This window comes from Filicampus tigris, chromosome 14 (genome assembly GCF_054856515.1).
Source record: "Filicampus tigris isolate MCC_2025a chromosome 14, RoL_Ftig_1.0, whole genome shotgun sequence".
NCBI lineage: Eukaryota > Metazoa > Chordata > Actinopteri > Syngnathiformes > Syngnathidae > Filicampus > Filicampus tigris.
The window spans coordinates 17784422-17800012 of NC_141230.1; the positions used below are offsets into that span (position 1 = coordinate 17784422).

Below are 15591 nucleotides of genomic sequence, written 5' to 3' on the forward strand. Positions count from 1 at the left end.
CTAAGTCAGAGGCGGCACTTTGTTTCTGCAAAGACTTATGACTTTAATAAAAGATGTGCAGTTCAGTAAACATGTTACAACCAGAAATGACTCAACCTGAGCTGAATGAAATATGCCTGAAAGCAGTCCAACAGCGGGTTAAAATTCCAGTCATGTGGCCAGAATCACAAGGGTGAGCACAAAATGAGCCAGAGCGAGCGCAGGATCGAATGATTTACAGGTACAAGACTCCCATTAGAGAGTGCTAATTGTTTCCACGCCATTAGCGGCGGTTATCTAATGAAAGAGATGTGAGCGGTACAGTACATCATATCGAGCTCCAAGCGCGCAGTGGACCCCGGCCTGTGCCCTTCCGCAGGACACATTGGGAAAGCTAACAGGTCGCATTTTTTAACATGGAAACCCATTTACGAGAAAATTGAGAAAAATTAAAAAAAAAAAAAACAGGTTCAAGCAGAGACCACTGTGTGACATCTACATTTAAAACAATGTAAAAGACAGCAGTTCTAGAAAGTACATACAGTATTTATATTTGCTGCTGAAAATCGTCACATTTTGGAATGCCAACCAGGTGCGCCATGGGGAATTATCCAATTTTACGTAATTGGAATGTCTACCTTGATTCAATTAAGTTGGACAATTCTACTGTATATAAAAAAACAATATAATGGCATTATCAGTCAATGTTTTAAGTGGAAGTCGACCCAAAAATGTTCTTTTCAATAATATGTGGAACCTCTCCAGTGTAAACACGGCATTCTGATTGATATTGTGTTTGCAGAATATGAGTTACGTAGTCAAATCCACCCATGTTTGTCCATCTCACGGGGCGACCATTTTGTCACTTGCTGTCGACTGAAAATGACATCACAGTTGCTCAGAGCTCAGGTAACGACCAATCATGGCTCAGCTTCAGAAGATAGGTGAGCTGTGATTGGGTGTTACCCGAGCAACTGTGATGTCATTTTGAAGTTGACAGAAAGTGACAAAATGGCTGCCCGAGATGGCATTTTTGGGGTTGACTTCCCCTTTATAGGTTAAGCTAAAGAAGCACTGAGAGAAAAAAAAAAACATTAAGTATTTTATCAAGTTCGTAATTATATTAATTAAACAGAAGTAAAACCGACTGTGGTCATAAAAGAATTGAATGAATGCCCACCAAATAAGTTTCTTTTCAGGCTGCTATTGAACTTTAAAATACAGAAAATACTGGTGCAGGTGTATTTTGAACTGTGAAAACCAGTAAACGTTCATTCCAAACATTGCCAAATTAACAGCAAAAACAGTCATTAATCAAAACGTGCTAACTCTCCCAGATGATCAACTCGGGTATTCGTTTCAAATCCAAGAATGAAAAAGATGATCATCCGACAGCACAAAAGTGTCAAAGTTTGTAGTCCGGCGTCGCCGTCACTCGCTAATCCCTTCCAGCTCCTTCTTCAAACTGCAAAGATGACAACAACAACAATCAATACTACAACATCAAACAAACACTATTCAAAAACAATATACACTGTGTATATATATATATTTCTCATCAATAAAGCATCCGTCACCTTCTCAGGTAGGCATGAACATTGTCAAAGCCGTGATATTTGGCCAGATAGACCAGCACTCCGGTGGCGCAGCGGCCTTCGCGGGCGCGGCAGAAGCTGCAGTTACAGATGCCCCGGCACGGCGGGCAGCGCCAGTCCTGTCGGGGACGAAGAAGGCACGCGTGAGACATGCGCACAACGTTTCACGGAACGAGGCGGCGAACACGCGCGCCATCTTTTCGGAACTCACCGCGTCCAGCAGAGCATCTCGCACTTCTTCCCCGTAGCGGTTCCGAAGACACGGGCCGCAGAACTGACCCCGGACGCCGACGCATTCGGGATTGCGGCAGTTGGTTTTGGTGTCGATTGTTTTCTGGCGGCACTGGTGGCAAGTGGTCCCCTATAGGAGAGACGGAGAAAAAAGGCTTTAAAAAAAAATAAATTAATTAATTAAAAAAAGTGGAAGTAGAGCTTTGTTGAAGTGAGTTCAGGAGCTTCGCTTGGACAAAAGTAGTGCTAGCTTGGGTAGTAGAGCTTTTCTGCTATCTTGGGGCAAAGGAATTATGTTGAATGGGTCGAGGGTCTTCATTTAGACAAAAGCAGTGCTTTGCCACCATCTTGGGACCAAGGAAGTACTGTATGTTGAAGTGAGTTGAAGGGCTTCATTTGGATAAATGTAGTGCCTTGCCGCCATCTCAGTGCCAAGGCACTATGTTGAAGTGAGTTGAGGAGCTTCCTTTCGGCAAAAAGTGCTTTGCCACCATCTTGGGGCCAAGGAATTACTGTACATTGAAGTCAGTTGAAGGGCTCATTTATATAAAAGTAGTTCTTTGTCGCCAACTTGACTGGCAATTAAAAACCATTTGGGGGGGTGTCAACTACTCGCAGATTTACACGGGTTAATTTTAACTTCTCCCATTTCGTGGAGGAGCATTTGATTGTTGCGCTTGTCACTCTACGTCACTGGTAGTACAAATAATATCTTAGTGGGTGGGAATCACACACGCGCTGAACTCACAGTGACGGTGTTGTACACCTTCTCCCGCACGTTGTAGCAAATGCGCTCAAGCTCGTCCTCGGTGACCTCATCTACGGGTCGCACCACGTGAGGGAAGGCCTTGGTGCCGTTGCAAGAGCGCCGGCGGACCTGCACACCAAATAAGATTAGCCGTTAGCTTTGCTAGCAGCGTCAACAACAGACATAGCCCCAACGCCAAACAACGCAGCTCACCGGCTCATCCGCTTCTTCGTAGCAGCGGCTTCGTCGCACCAGGCTGAACTTGTCCTCCGGTTCTTCCTCCTCCGGTGTGGGGCTGGGCGGCCCGTCCACGAGCGTGCGGGAGCGAGTGTGGGGCCGAGACAGACGCTCCGAGCTCCTCCTCGAAGATTCGGGCATGGAGCGCCGAGGTGCACGTCGGCTCTGGAAAGTTATGAGGATGCGCAGTATCAGAAAGTATTCTGAGCTGGTAGGTTGGCGCTAACTACTTCTAATGTAATTTCCACTTAATAGTCATTATTTTCCGCCCACAACGAATATGCCTGTTTGTATGTGTTTCTGCTCCGTGTGTTAAATGAAAAGTTGTTTGAAGGTTTATAACTCCTGTACCATCGACGCTAACTTCCATTTATCGATGGCATTTCACATCATAGGCTACAGTATGTTGGCGTTAAGCTAGCGGAATTTTGTTGGACCCATTTAAATGGTTTGGCTTAACGTTTCGGTGTTTAAATATGCAATTTGTTGTATGTGCTGCTGCTCCGTGTGTGTGTATGTTAAAGTAGCAGTTGTGTGAAGGTTTACAACTACCGTAAAAAAGTATGCTAATTTCCGTTTGTCTTTGGCGTTTCGCATTACGTGTTAGCAGTTAAGCTAGCAGGCGTTTAGGTGGGCCAAAGTCTATGAAGGAAGCAAACGGGCGCTAAGAAATACTTATAAACTTTATTGTAATAAACTTAAGTGTGTTTTAATACATGTAAATGTGTTTAAAGAGCTTGTAAGCGGTGAAACTATATAAAAAAAATGTTTTAATGGTCTCTTTTTCAAGGATCTTCACCTGTTGTGGGTGGCACTAGTCACTATGTGCACGACGGGTTGTTTTACTGGATTGTGCGGGTGTTATTTTACCGTTGTGGATGCAGAGGTCATTCGTTTTGGGAAGAGCCCTGGTACTTTGTTGAGCTCTGCCATCAGCTGAGCGAGCTGAAACAAAACAGGGATGAGTGACACACGCAAACCAGGCTGATCAGGTCACCTTGGATAAAGGTCTTCGCTACCATTTCTTTGTTCTCTTTAATATTCAGGGCTCTCTTGGCCATGAAGTTCTCCTCTTCCTCATCAGAGTCCAGCAATTGGGGTTGAGGGAGGGGTTCGGACGCGGGCCTCTTGGCGCCCGCCTTTCGGGTCGGGAAGGAAAGGGCCACCTTCAAAAGCTTGCACCTGCGACCGCGTCTCGCGGGCTCCGCATCGGGATCTACTTTCTGGGAGGAAACATACTTTTTTTGATGAGTTTTCACCCTAAAATGATGAAATATGTTCACCCATGCCTTGGTTTAAACTCACCATCGCTTTCATCTGAGTGTTGATGAGCTCCTCCTCAAACCCAGTGCGCGCGTCTTCCTCCGCAGTGGCCTCCAGAGCTTTCGGCTTGTCGGGCAACCGTCTCGACAGTCGGGAGCTGCTCCTCTAAAATTAAAAATAATAAAATAAATAAAAACTGTCATTCGCGCCACTGCGCAGAGGCTTCACATTAAATCGCTGCCCGGTAACAATATACGTGTTATTACCGTATTTGCAAAGCCTCCATCGGAGCCAAAACTGTCGCAGCTGTCGTCGGAGGAAGAGGAGGATGTCTCCATGGTAACCAGGGGGACGCTGCGGAAGCTCCTCAAGCTCATCCTGGTGGAGGGAGGCTGGGCTGCTGCACTCTGTGGTCAAGTAATGGAGACACAATTAAACTAGGGCCGTCCCGACTAGTCGACTTAGTCGACTACGCCGATGACGTAAATACGTCGGCCCGCACAACATAGCGTCGACCACGTTTAATACGATCATGTCAAGACGTCAACGCGTGCGTACCGTCAGTTGTAAATAATTGGGCACAGCAGAAAAGACGCCTTACTATACATGGTCGTTTTTCCCCCAAAAACGCCTTACTATACATGGTCGTTTTTTTTTTTTTTTTTTTTTTACAAAAAACGCTGTACTATACATGGTCGTTTTATTTCACAAAAATGCCTTACTATACATGGTCGTTTTTCCCCCAAAAACGCTTTACTATACATGGTCGCTTTTTTTTTTTTTTTCACAAAAAACGCTGTACTATACATGGTTGTTTTATTTCACAAAAAACGCCTTACTATACATGGTCGCTTTTTTTCCCCACAAAACGCCTTAGTATACATGGGTGTTGTTGTTTTTTTCACAAAAAACGCCTTACTATATATGGTCGTTTTTTCCCCCAAAACCCCTTACTACATGGTTGAGGGTTTTTTCCCCAAAAACACCTTACTATAATGGTTGTTTTTTTTCACAAAAAAAACGCCTTACTATATATGGTCGGGGGTTTTTTTTCCCACAAAAAACGCCTTACTATACATGGTTATTTTTTCCCCCAAAACGCCCTCTATACATGGTCGTTTTTTGTTGTTGTTCCCCCCCCCAAAAAAACGCCTTACTATATATACATGGATGTTCTTTTCACGAAAAATAAACGCCTTACTATACATGTTCAGTTTTTTTGTTGGTTTTTTTTTCCCCCACATAAAAACGCCTTGAAATTAAACTACGATTGGAGGCATTTCAGAATAACACAATCATGAAAGAAAATATAGCAGCAAAGGAAATTAGGACTTCATCCCTATTCGGACAATCACATTTTTCACTAATTCTGCCTGATTTGGGGGTGAGAAATGTCCTTACTTTTAGAAGAAATGCCAAACCATCTATTTCATTGAAGATTACATTAAATCACAAATAAGGTCTACAATGCGGTGGTTTAAATTGTGCTTTTCTTTAAAAAAGTTGGGTTGGTCTTAAACTTTTGAATGATAGTATTTGTCATCAGGGAGTGGCTGAAATAAGACATGTATTTATGAAAAGATTGACGTTTGATCCCAAATTTGCTCATATTTGCGCAGTAACTCCATCAAAACAACCTGACAAGGCTTTTTTTTTACCGTAAATTATTACTTGCATTGACCTACGATGCACGAGCCAACTGATTCGAAATACAAAGCAGTACTGTGCCTCTGTGCAGACGTGCTAAAGTTAAACTAGCCTACTAGTCAAATATTGAAATGTTTACTTTTGCTAAGGTTCTACAACCTTAATACGATTCTTGTAGCAAGTTTGAATGAAAGAGAGTAGTTCACAGTCAGCAAACAAATGAGAAACATTGACGTGATGTAAAACAAAAGTTAGTTTGGAATTACTCAATAAAACAGGACACAAAAAAAGCAAACATTTGGTGTTACCTTTGAGCGTGTGCACGGCATTTTAGTCTTCGAAGTAGTTAGTCGGACGCAGGCAGAAAGTGGACCCGTACTGTCACTCGGCTCTTGAGCTCTGCAGGGAACAATGCACATCCGCCCCCGGGAGCGCGCGCTGTTCACATTCGTTTCCCGCGCCGCTGGAACGTCCTGGAAGCTGAATAAAATTAATTCAACGTTTAAAAGGAATAGTTAATGTTTCTTTGTGTATGACGGACAATGTGTTCCTCGTATTAAACTCACTATCGATAACACATCATATCTATTTGTATTTGAACAACACCGCTGAAAAAAGGTTTAATTTATTACACGGAAGTGTATGTATCTTCCATGTGCTTGCGCGTGGCGCGAATTTTTTTCACGTTTAAATTTGCATACAAGGCGGGTAAAAAGTGATTTCCCTCCAACTTCGATTCCTGTTTATAATCTGCTGTTTAATATTTACTGGGTGGATGACTCTACCCCAAAGACTTGACTTTCAACTTTGAGTGTTTCTGCAATCTACAGAGGAATTGAGAGAATACATGTTTCCAACTTTATTCTCGACAAATGTCTTGGAATAGTTTGAGAAATGTATAATGGAGTATTTACATCTCATTTGATTGAAATTAAAACGAACGCATTGTATGTCTTAAAAAAATATGTAATTTGCTTAATCTTTTACTGGGTGGCTTGGCGACAGTAACATGAAATTGGATCTGCATGTGCCCTACTCGTCCTAAGTTTCATGGCAAGCTTTTTGTTTAATGACATGAATATGTAGCAGTTTAGGGTAAGGTACAGTACCTACATTCAAAAAAAGGGTTTTGTTAAAGATTATAACTGCAGGAAACAAATAGTAAAAGTGATTCATACCTTTGAAAAACACAAAATTTGATGCATGTTTTTTTTTTATGTGATATGCTTACTAGCAAAATGGCATTTAATTAGTAACACAATATTAGTATAGTGAGTAAAGAAAGAGCAACAACTCTTAAGCATGTTGTAACTTTAATAAATATATTTTAAGCATTGTTTAAATTAGCAATACAAGCAGCCGTCTAAAAAAAAAAAAAAAATCACAATTCATTCATATACATCTCCCTTATAAAAAACGTTCCTTTTAGAGCACGTATCGAAATCGTATTTACATGGTAAACACATTCAGTTGCTGACATGAACGCTGCGTGCCGTATTAAGTCCTCCCGCCAGCGCCGCGTCCTCCCCGCCCTCCCCTCCTCGGCCGACCTCTGACCGCTTTATTGTCCTGTCGCGGCAACCTTTTGTGGCGCTCCACTTTGATCCAGCCGCCGTCGCTGCTGGCTTTGGCATCCTCGCTCTCCTCGTTGGGGCTTTCCGTCACTGACATGATACCGGGTATTACGTGCGGGCGGATCTGCGCCGCGGCGCTGTAACTGTAGGACCGCGGCCTCGCTTGCTGTCGGGGGCTTTTGTTGCCTTTATGGCCGCTTTGGCCTCCTCTCGTATTGCCCCTCCCTTGACCCGCCGCGCTGCCAAAAAAGCCCTGCCGTCTGTACTCGAGCACTACGCCCGCGCTGAGGGGCCGCTCTCGTTCCGACATGCCCTCCGACGTGGTGCTGCACGGGCTGCTGCCCTTCGACCCCAAGTAGAGCGGCGACAGTTTTGCCGACAGGCCGGCGGTGGGCGAGCAGCTGCGCGAGTCGTTCCAGGGGCTGACGGGGGCGCGGTTGGGCGAGCGCCGCGCCGCCGCCGCGTAAGACGACGCCTGGCTCTCGTGCGCGGACAGGAACTGAGGGAGCGTGCGGGCCCCCGAGCTGGTGAAGGTGGGGAGGGCGGCGGTAGGCTGCTGCGTTTTCTGCCTGACGATCTGCCGAAGCCTCACGCTGCGCATCCAAGCTTCATCGATGTCTAAAACGACACGACACCGACGGTGTTGTGACGGGGAGCTAAATGGACGAGTCCATTTTTGTTTCACGTCTTACCAGAGTTATTCCTGTTCCTGGGGCTCAAGTCAAAGTGAACAGGTGTGGGTTCGATGACAAGCTCCACCGTTTCGATGGCATCCTGTCCACCACTTGAACGCCACGTCATGGGGCAGCTGTGTTTAGTTGACTTTGGTAACCTCACATTACTCTGCAATGACATGTTTGGAAGGACAGTTAAGACCTATTTCCACCCAAACACTACAGGTCACTTTGCTATTGTGAGATTTTGAGAAGTATTCCCAAAACGGTTGGCTTGAAAATAGCCCAATTACGAAGCCAACTTTTGGGGGTTAGTCAAAACTGGGTCAAAATGAGTAACCCATAAAACAACCCGAAAAATGTGGTTGTTGGGTTGTTCTTGCACTAAACAGCCCAAAAATTTGGGTTGTTTGTCGGGTTGCAAACGTTCACATATCGCTGAATTATTTTTGGATCGCTGTAAAAACAGTTGGGTCAAAAATGACTAAATATGGTCCAAAAAGGGACCGCCCCAACTTTTTTGGGTTACTCATATTATTTTGTAGGTTATTCGTTTGACCCAGTGTTTGGGTTAAATCAGGGGTCTTCAATCCTGTTGCCCGAGGGCCGGTGTCCTGCCTGTTTTCCACCTGTCCCTGCGGCAACACACACCTGATTCAAATGATCAGGATCGTTATCCAGCTTCTGCAGACCTTTGGTGACTATCCGTAGCAGGGAGAGATGGAAAACAGGCAGGACATCGGCCCTCGAGGAACAGGATTGAAGACTCCTGGGTTAAATGAATAACAAAAAAAAAGTTGGGTCAGTCCCTTTTTGACCAATATTGGGTTATTTTTGACCCAATTGTTTTTAGAGTGAACCTATCCTTCATTTGCTGCTGAAAAAAATCACCTAATTGCTATTTTTGAGTATTGCTTTGGCGCCATTTTGGTGTGAAGAAACTATTGAAGTGAGTGACAAACTATAGTGCTATAATAATATATTTTACTATAATATATTATCATATTATATAATAATATATTTTATTATAATATATGATTATATTATATATTATATAATAATATATTTCATTATAATATACTATTATATTATATATTATAATAATAATATATTTTATTATTATAATATATAATACAATAATAATTCATATAGTGACAAAACAAAGCTCCTCCCCTCGCTTCAACATAGTCCCTTGGCATCAAGATGCAATAAGATGGCACCTAAACCAATAATTGTTGCCCACTTTCCGTTTCCACTGGCGCATGAAGTCGCCGATTTTCAAAGTTGCCAAAAACCGGATCAGTTCTTTTGGTGCACTCCCGACCTTTGACAACACAAAAAGTTGAGAACCAGAACTGAACTGAATCGTGCGTTATTGCTTAGTGAGTGACAGGTCTCCTTTCTTCACCTTATAGCTGACTGTGTAGTCCACTTTCTGGTTGGGCTGTACCCCGACGATCCATTTGTCCATCACAAACGGGGGCTGCGTTTTACGTGGAATTTGTCCGTCAGTGGGATACAAACAAGAAGGAGGGAGGACAAATGCAAAATGCAAAACGCAAAACCTTGGTCATCCGCGTGGACTCCACATCCTGTCGATTGGGGCTAAAAATGACATCTTTGATGTAAGTTAAAGCCACGTCGTCGCCGTCAAGTTCCAGGAACATTTTCCACTTGCAGTCCTGAACAGGGAAATAGTTCATTGTAAGACACAGCGGGCAGTCTAGTGCACTCAGCAAATGACGCCTGATTGCAAGCCTGAAATAAAATAATTGAGCGTGCCACTTTTCTCTGTGGAGAACTTTTGTATGTGAAGCAACAGCACAACCTAGAGGGAGTTCTGTGGCACTGCCTCGGTAAAATGAAAAAGCTTTCCAACAGTAATAGAGGCATAGCAACAACATAAGCTGCTTTTGAGATGTTTCCGCTTCACCCCCCAAAAAGTGGAGATTGCCCACTGAAACTTTATATTCATTGTTACGCAAGCCGACAATGTACATACAAACAAACGGCAAAATGCTGCACGTGAGCTTGCTGACAGGGGTGACAATTGTGGCGAAGGTTAGCATTTAATGAGCACATGGGCGACCTTCACTTAGCGACATGATTCGGTTAGCAAGCCGTTTAACAAAATCCAAGTTGTGGAGGCCATCTCCGTGCATTATCAATTGATATTTTTTACTATGGCAGACTGGACATGCTTCAGCTTGACTCCCTTCACACTTATCGTATACTATGATGAAAATGAGAAAACATTTCAAGGCCCTCCTGTAAGTACTGGAACAGCAACGTCAATTCCTTTTGTTTTTGTTGAGTGCTGAAGACATTTGGGTTGAGATCAAAAGTTGAATATGAAACAAAAGTTTACTCGTCCATCTTTTTATTTCATGGTATTTACATGAGGTGTGTTCAACAACTGACCAAAGCACCTTTTGGTTAAAGCCACCCAAAATACTGGAACAGGCATTTTTAAATGAACGTCAAGGGAACAACATTTAATTTTCGGTGGCCCAAACCTTGCTTGCAATAACCGCATCGAGCCTGCGACACACTGACTTCACTAAACTGTTGCATTCTTCATTTGAAATGTTTTTCCAGGCCTTTACTGCAGCCTCTTCTAGTTCGTGTTTGTTTCGGGGGCGTGTTTTGGGGTCATTGTCGCACGATGAAGCTTCCATCAATTCGTTTGGATGCATGTTTATGTAAATTGTCAGATGAATTGGTTTTGTCGACTTGACCTTGCTGTTACAATTCTTTCGGAGGGGACCGTAAGTGTACACATTTTCGGTGTCAGCTAAAACGCTGGTCGTAATGTCGCTGAAGCCATCTGAGGGTTTCTTAAAAAGGGCATTTAAAGGATAACAACAACAACAACAACAACCGCGTAATGACAGAGTGGACAGCATTGTCAGGGATGCATGCAAAATGATCAATCTGAAGACGACTTGTTTGGATCATTATTTTGGACGGTAAAATTATGTAAAAAAAAAAAAAAAATGTTGGACTTAGCATCATTTCACCAATGTGAGATGCAGAGCAGCGTGTGGGAATTGCCAAAATCATGTACGTACATCCAGTTGGGAAGATACAATTAAAGTGAGAAAAAATGTTTTGTGTGCAAATGTTTGGTCTCATAAAATTCAGAATTTGATTATTGTGCTGCATTTTCATCATGACTGCATGATTTCAACAAGCACACCGAAGGCACTTTTGAGTGACACTGACCCAAAAGCACCACAAAAGTGCCCAGTTGTTGTCCATCAAACCGGATGAGGTTGTTTTCATCCTCACATCACATCCTCACCGGGGGGGGGGGGGGGGTCCGACTGCGGACAATGACATAGCACCGCGCCCCCGCGCTACACGCTGACGAAGCAGTTGTGATTCTGCCGATCCCCAAACGCCCGCCGCGGGTCACCGCTTAACCACACGGGGTTCAGGGTGCGGGCCGATCCATTGTGCGCTGATCACAGGGAAGGACATCAGAGGAGCGCTGCTGACACACTCGTCTGAGGAGCCTTCGCCCTCTCCCGCTGGGGTGGGGGGGGGGTGGGGGTTGCGGGGGTGGGGGGGGGATCTCGAAAGAGAAGCCGGCTGGCTCGGAAACAGACCCGTGGCCTCGGCGCTGGCCCCGGGACGCTCGCACTGGGGCTCCCGCGTCGGCGCCAGTCTAATCACTCCGGCAGAAACAATGTCGCGTAATGATGCCTTGGACCCCGAGTGCATATAATGACAACTCATACATAATTCAGCACCTTTCACTTGGCTGCACGGTGATATCCTCATTAGCAGGGAACCCTCAGTGGCTGTCAGATGGTGGCCGCTCAATCGCGAGGCCCTCATTTTTGTCTTTGAGAAGTGCAGCTGCTTCCATGACATCGCCAGCAAAGAGGGGCGAAGAGGAGATTGGGGGGGGGGGGGGGGGGTGCGCAGTGTGGGTTTGTTTTATTTTGTGCACACACACCGAAAAAAAAAAAAAAAAACTTCCAGTTTGTAAAAACAAGGCTGACACGGAACCTGACACCAGGCAGGGGAAAATAATTAGCTCTCATTTTCTCAGCCTCCTGTTTCCTTCTCCCCGCTGTGTTTTCGACCCACTAAACCACCACATGTCAGAAGAAATGGGAGGCAATTAGCAGGCTCGTTTCAGCCCTGCCGAACACACTGAAAGAGGACTATTTATGATGGGACAATGAACAGCTGAAAGATTAAATAACGTTTTCCTTTTAAAAAGAAAACGACTTCTGGCTAAATGGGCTATTTTTGATTAAATTCGAACGGCAAGTGAAGAGCCGGGGGGGTGGGGGGGGCGGGGTGGATGGAGGGGGGTTCGCTCACAAATGGCTGCGAGTGAGTCTGCTGGATGTGGTACATGGAGGAGAATGACATGTTTATCTGTCTGCTTTTCTACCTGTATAGTGATGCCTCTAATGGTCAGTGTAACAGCTATCATTAGGGATCCTCGGGGCAAAAAAAAAAAAAAAAAAGCTTTTGACTGTCACAAAACAGCCTTCATTGATTGAACACATTCTTTGTGTACGCTTGAACTCGCTGGCCACTTTATTAGGAACACCTGCGCCTACGTACAATTCTGCCTCTTCAAATGTAATCGTGCTCGCGCTTGATTGCTGACTTTATTCAGCAGCCGGAGAGGCAACATAGGAGAACATTCCCTTGCTACGATACGCTAAAGAAAAACATTATGACAGTCAACTGTCGATCAAATACCTCCACCCGGAAGAGTGGACGCTCTTTTGTCCAGCATCTTTGTTATGCCGAAACGAAACTAACGATACCGCAACAACGAAGATAGACCGATTGTTGGGGCTAATACTGTGTAAGGCATTCTGATACATTAGCATCGGGCACTTTTTAAAATACAATGGTCGATAAGCAATCAATTCAAAATTACGATTTTACGTTGTCTAATGGCACCTCACATTGGTGACCTGCTGGCCAGATGCCGCATTTAGATGCACTTTTCTTTTTTTCTTTTTTGAACTTACAATAAAAGATGATCAGGGAAAGATTACAATTTCAGTTACCACCATTTAAATTTTGTGAAACTTCATTAACTAGAAAACTTCATTTCTTTCATTTCATTCATTATATATTTTTGTCATTTTATTCTGCCAAATATTGGAATCGACATAGGCCTAAAAAAAAAAAAAAAAAAAAAAAATCTGTATCGGTCTGGACCTGCACTAAAGACTCTCTGAAGGGAAGGTGCATTTTCACGGTGTAGGCAGAGCTTGCTAGCTAGCTAGCTTCCTAGCTCCTCTGATGCTAGCTTGCTAGCTAGCTAGCTAGCCAAGTGAAATAGTTAAAAAAAAAAAAAAAGATTCATGCTTTACTTCCACAATCATGTAATAAAAATAAAGCTAAAAAGTAAATAGTTCTCAGTCTCAGACATTTTCAGCAATTGTGTATAATGTATTTAAAAAGAAATGTCTGAGTTCGCTTTCCAGGGACTTTAAGTACAGTCAAGTAACCAACTTACAGATTTTCCTGTGCCTGGCTTCCAGTGGTACCCAAAGACCAGTTCCAGATGAACACTTTTACTGCTTTCCACTTCATTTTCAAGCTCCTCCTAGAAAGAAAAGGTAAAAAAAAAAAAATTCAGTTCAAACATTAGGAACACCTGTACCATCTCATGAGAATGAGAGCTGTAGCAACTTTTATGCTCCGTATATATTTTCTTTGTTCTCTTTCCTTCTTGACACATTTTTATCATCGCCGTTCACTTTTGTTTATACAGTACCATCCATCATTTATTTATTTTTTTCAAACAACATAACCTGCACAGGCCCCTGGGGAGCTGTGCAGGTAAAACCTTTAGTAGTAGAAAAAAGGCTCCCAATAGTTTACAATTGCCCTCATAAAAACAACTTGGACAGAAGCAAACAGGTCAGAGAGAAAACTTTCATTCGAACATTCTACCTTGAGCAGAGGTGGAAAGTGGACCAGCCCGAGGTAATCATTGGTGAGCTTTTCAATTTCACTCTGCCAAAGAGGAGACATGACATAAATCACAACAAGTCGTGCCAATGCATCATGGGAACATCTCAACGTTTGGCCTCGCCTCGCCTTGCCTTCAGGTGCATGACGTGACCTTTGGACCTGATGCCCATGTCCCGCATGTCGTTCTCCGACAGCAATAAGAGCCTTTTCCCGGTAATGTGATTGTCGCGAAATAGGTCGGCATACAGGTGCATGCCATACGTACTACCGTCTAAGAGAAAAAAAAATGTCAATGTCGGATCAAACTCACACTCTAAAAACAGTTGGGTTAAAAATAACAATAAAAATGGACCGATCCACTAAATGGGTCAATTTGACCCACATTCTTGTTTTGTTTTATAAAAAAAAAAAAAAACAGCACAATTTTGGGGGGTTGTTTTGTACAAAACTTTAAGTTGATGTCAAATAGAATGGATCGGTCCATTTTTCATCCAGAATTGTGTGATATGAATGATAAATGTGTCAATAATTTGAAAAATATACTACAAACCTTCGCCAAATATTTGCTGCATCCAGAAATACTGCGTGGCACAATGATCACGTTAGCGGTATAATAACAACAAAACAAGCATGTTGCGTAATCACCCCACTGACCACATGCTCCTCTGTCCACGTGTAGATGTCGAGAGTAGGCAGCAGCTGCACGGAGGCAAAAGACAAACACAAGTTAGAACCACAGAATTTGGGAAATGGAAGCGGAAATGTTCCCAAAATGGAAAACAGACACATTTTCAATCAAGCAACTTTTTTTTGGGGGGGGGGGGGGTCGTCGGGCCTCTAATGGTCTCGATCAGACCCGAACGTCCGTCTGCCCGCGCTGACGCCATCCATTTGAATGACAAATCATTTATTGCTCAATAAATGTAATCACGCAGAAACTTGACAGCCAAAATAAAGACGCCGTCATTGTGATGGGTAGAATGGCGCGTAATGACAGAAATGGTGCTGAGGAAAATTGGAGCAAAGATGACTAAGTGAGGGAGTCATCTCTTTTCAGCGTCTCCTTCAGATTAAGAGCTGAATGCGGGTCTCCATAAACAGTGGCTGCTGCTGCTGCTGCTGCCGTACATTTCGGTGCAGCCCGCCGCCTCAGAAAGACCCGCCAGCACTTCCCGCCTCCTCCATGCTGCGCTTTGGAATTTGAACATTTTGAACAGCACTTTAACAAATGGACCTGCTTGCGTCCTTTCTTCAAACTTGTGACTTGCCGTTGTGTAGAATCTGCACAGTTCCACCCACCACTAACACCCCCCCCCCCCCCACACACACACACACACCCCCCCGTCCGCCCCCGCACAGCCTGCCTCCATGTGGACTAAAGGCATGCTGGGTATTGAGATCATAGAAAGCTTTTAGTCGAGAAAGATGTACGGTATGTTGTTTTTCTATACGTTGTTTCTCTGTGGATGTATAATCACCCCCGGGTTCTCATGTACATCACCACGGTATCGAAAAAGGAATGAAGCCACTCCGAAACTATTTGGAATGCAACTCAAAATGTTATGTGAGAAAGGCACATCAAAAGTGGAGCAAAACCGCGGAGGAATTTCAAACAGCTGTCATGCGTCAAGTTCGGTTGTATTTAACTTTGAAGTGCAATGCATTTGCGTGAAATCATTTAG

At 43.8% G+C, this 15591-nt stretch overlaps 2 protein-coding genes and 1 long non-coding RNA gene across 6 annotated transcripts in view; 1 reads left to right on the forward strand and 2 right to left on the reverse strand.

Moving 5' to 3' along the window:
* cdca7a (cell division cycle associated 7a) lies at positions 1–6121 on the reverse strand. The gene is made up of 10 exons (XM_086051217.1): positions 6009–6121; positions 4320–4460; positions 4096–4218; positions 3810–4013; positions 3661–3735; positions 2767–2955; positions 2554–2682; positions 1786–1935; positions 1557–1693; positions 1–1444 (listed from the first exon to the last, which is right to left on the reverse strand). Exons 1-10 carry the CDS (start codon positions 6117–6119, stop codon positions 1411–1413), a joined length of 1293 nt encoding a protein of 430 aa, XP_085907343.1. The 5' UTR covers positions 6120–6121; the 3' UTR covers positions 1–1410.
* Positions 2987–15591, forward strand: part of LOC147136612 (uncharacterized) — a 17435-nt gene continuing 4830 nt past the window's right edge. Inside the window, exon 1 of the long non-coding RNA XR_015089507.1 lies at positions 2987–3001. This is a non-coding gene — a long non-coding RNA (uncharacterized LOC147136612). The remainder of the gene's footprint in view (positions 3002–15591) is intronic.
* Positions 6995–15591, reverse strand: part of map3k20a (mitogen-activated protein kinase kinase kinase 20a) — a 24435-nt gene continuing 15838 nt past the window's right edge. For 2 of the 4 annotated variants that reach the window (XM_086051210.1, XM_086051209.1), the window contains exons 12-21: positions 14564–14608; positions 14460–14490; positions 14041–14180; positions 13889–13951; positions 13449–13538; positions 9514–9630; positions 9357–9431; positions 9192–9272; positions 7967–8117; positions 6995–7892 (exon numbers count right to left, since the gene is read on the reverse strand). In XM_086051210.1, the coding sequence (XP_085907336.1) occupies positions 7198–7892; positions 7967–8117; positions 9192–9272; positions 9357–9431; positions 9514–9630; positions 13449–13538; positions 13889–13951; positions 14041–14180; positions 14460–14490; positions 14564–14608 (1488 nt within the window). In that variant the 3' untranslated portion in view covers positions 6995–7197. The remainder of the gene's footprint in view (positions 7893–7966; positions 8118–9191; positions 9273–9356; positions 9432–9513; positions 9631–13448; positions 13539–13888; positions 13952–14040; positions 14181–14459; positions 14491–14563; positions 14609–15591) is intronic. The other 2 variants (XM_086051211.1, XM_086051212.1) reach the window with 1 other exon arrangement.

Coding starts and splice junctions, on each gene's coding strand:
- cdca7a (XM_086051217.1), bottom strand. CDS start 6,119: ATGTGCATTGTTCCCTGCAGAGCTCAAGAGCCGAGTGACAGTACGGGT. Junction 3,736..3,809: donor TTAAAGAGAACAAAGAAATG/GTAGCGAAGACC, acceptor GTTTTGTTTCAG/CTCGCTCAGCTGATGGCAGA. Junction 2,956..3,660: donor TGACCTCTGCATCCACAACG/GTAAAATAACAC, acceptor ATAACTTTCCAG/AGCCGACGTGCACCTCGGCG.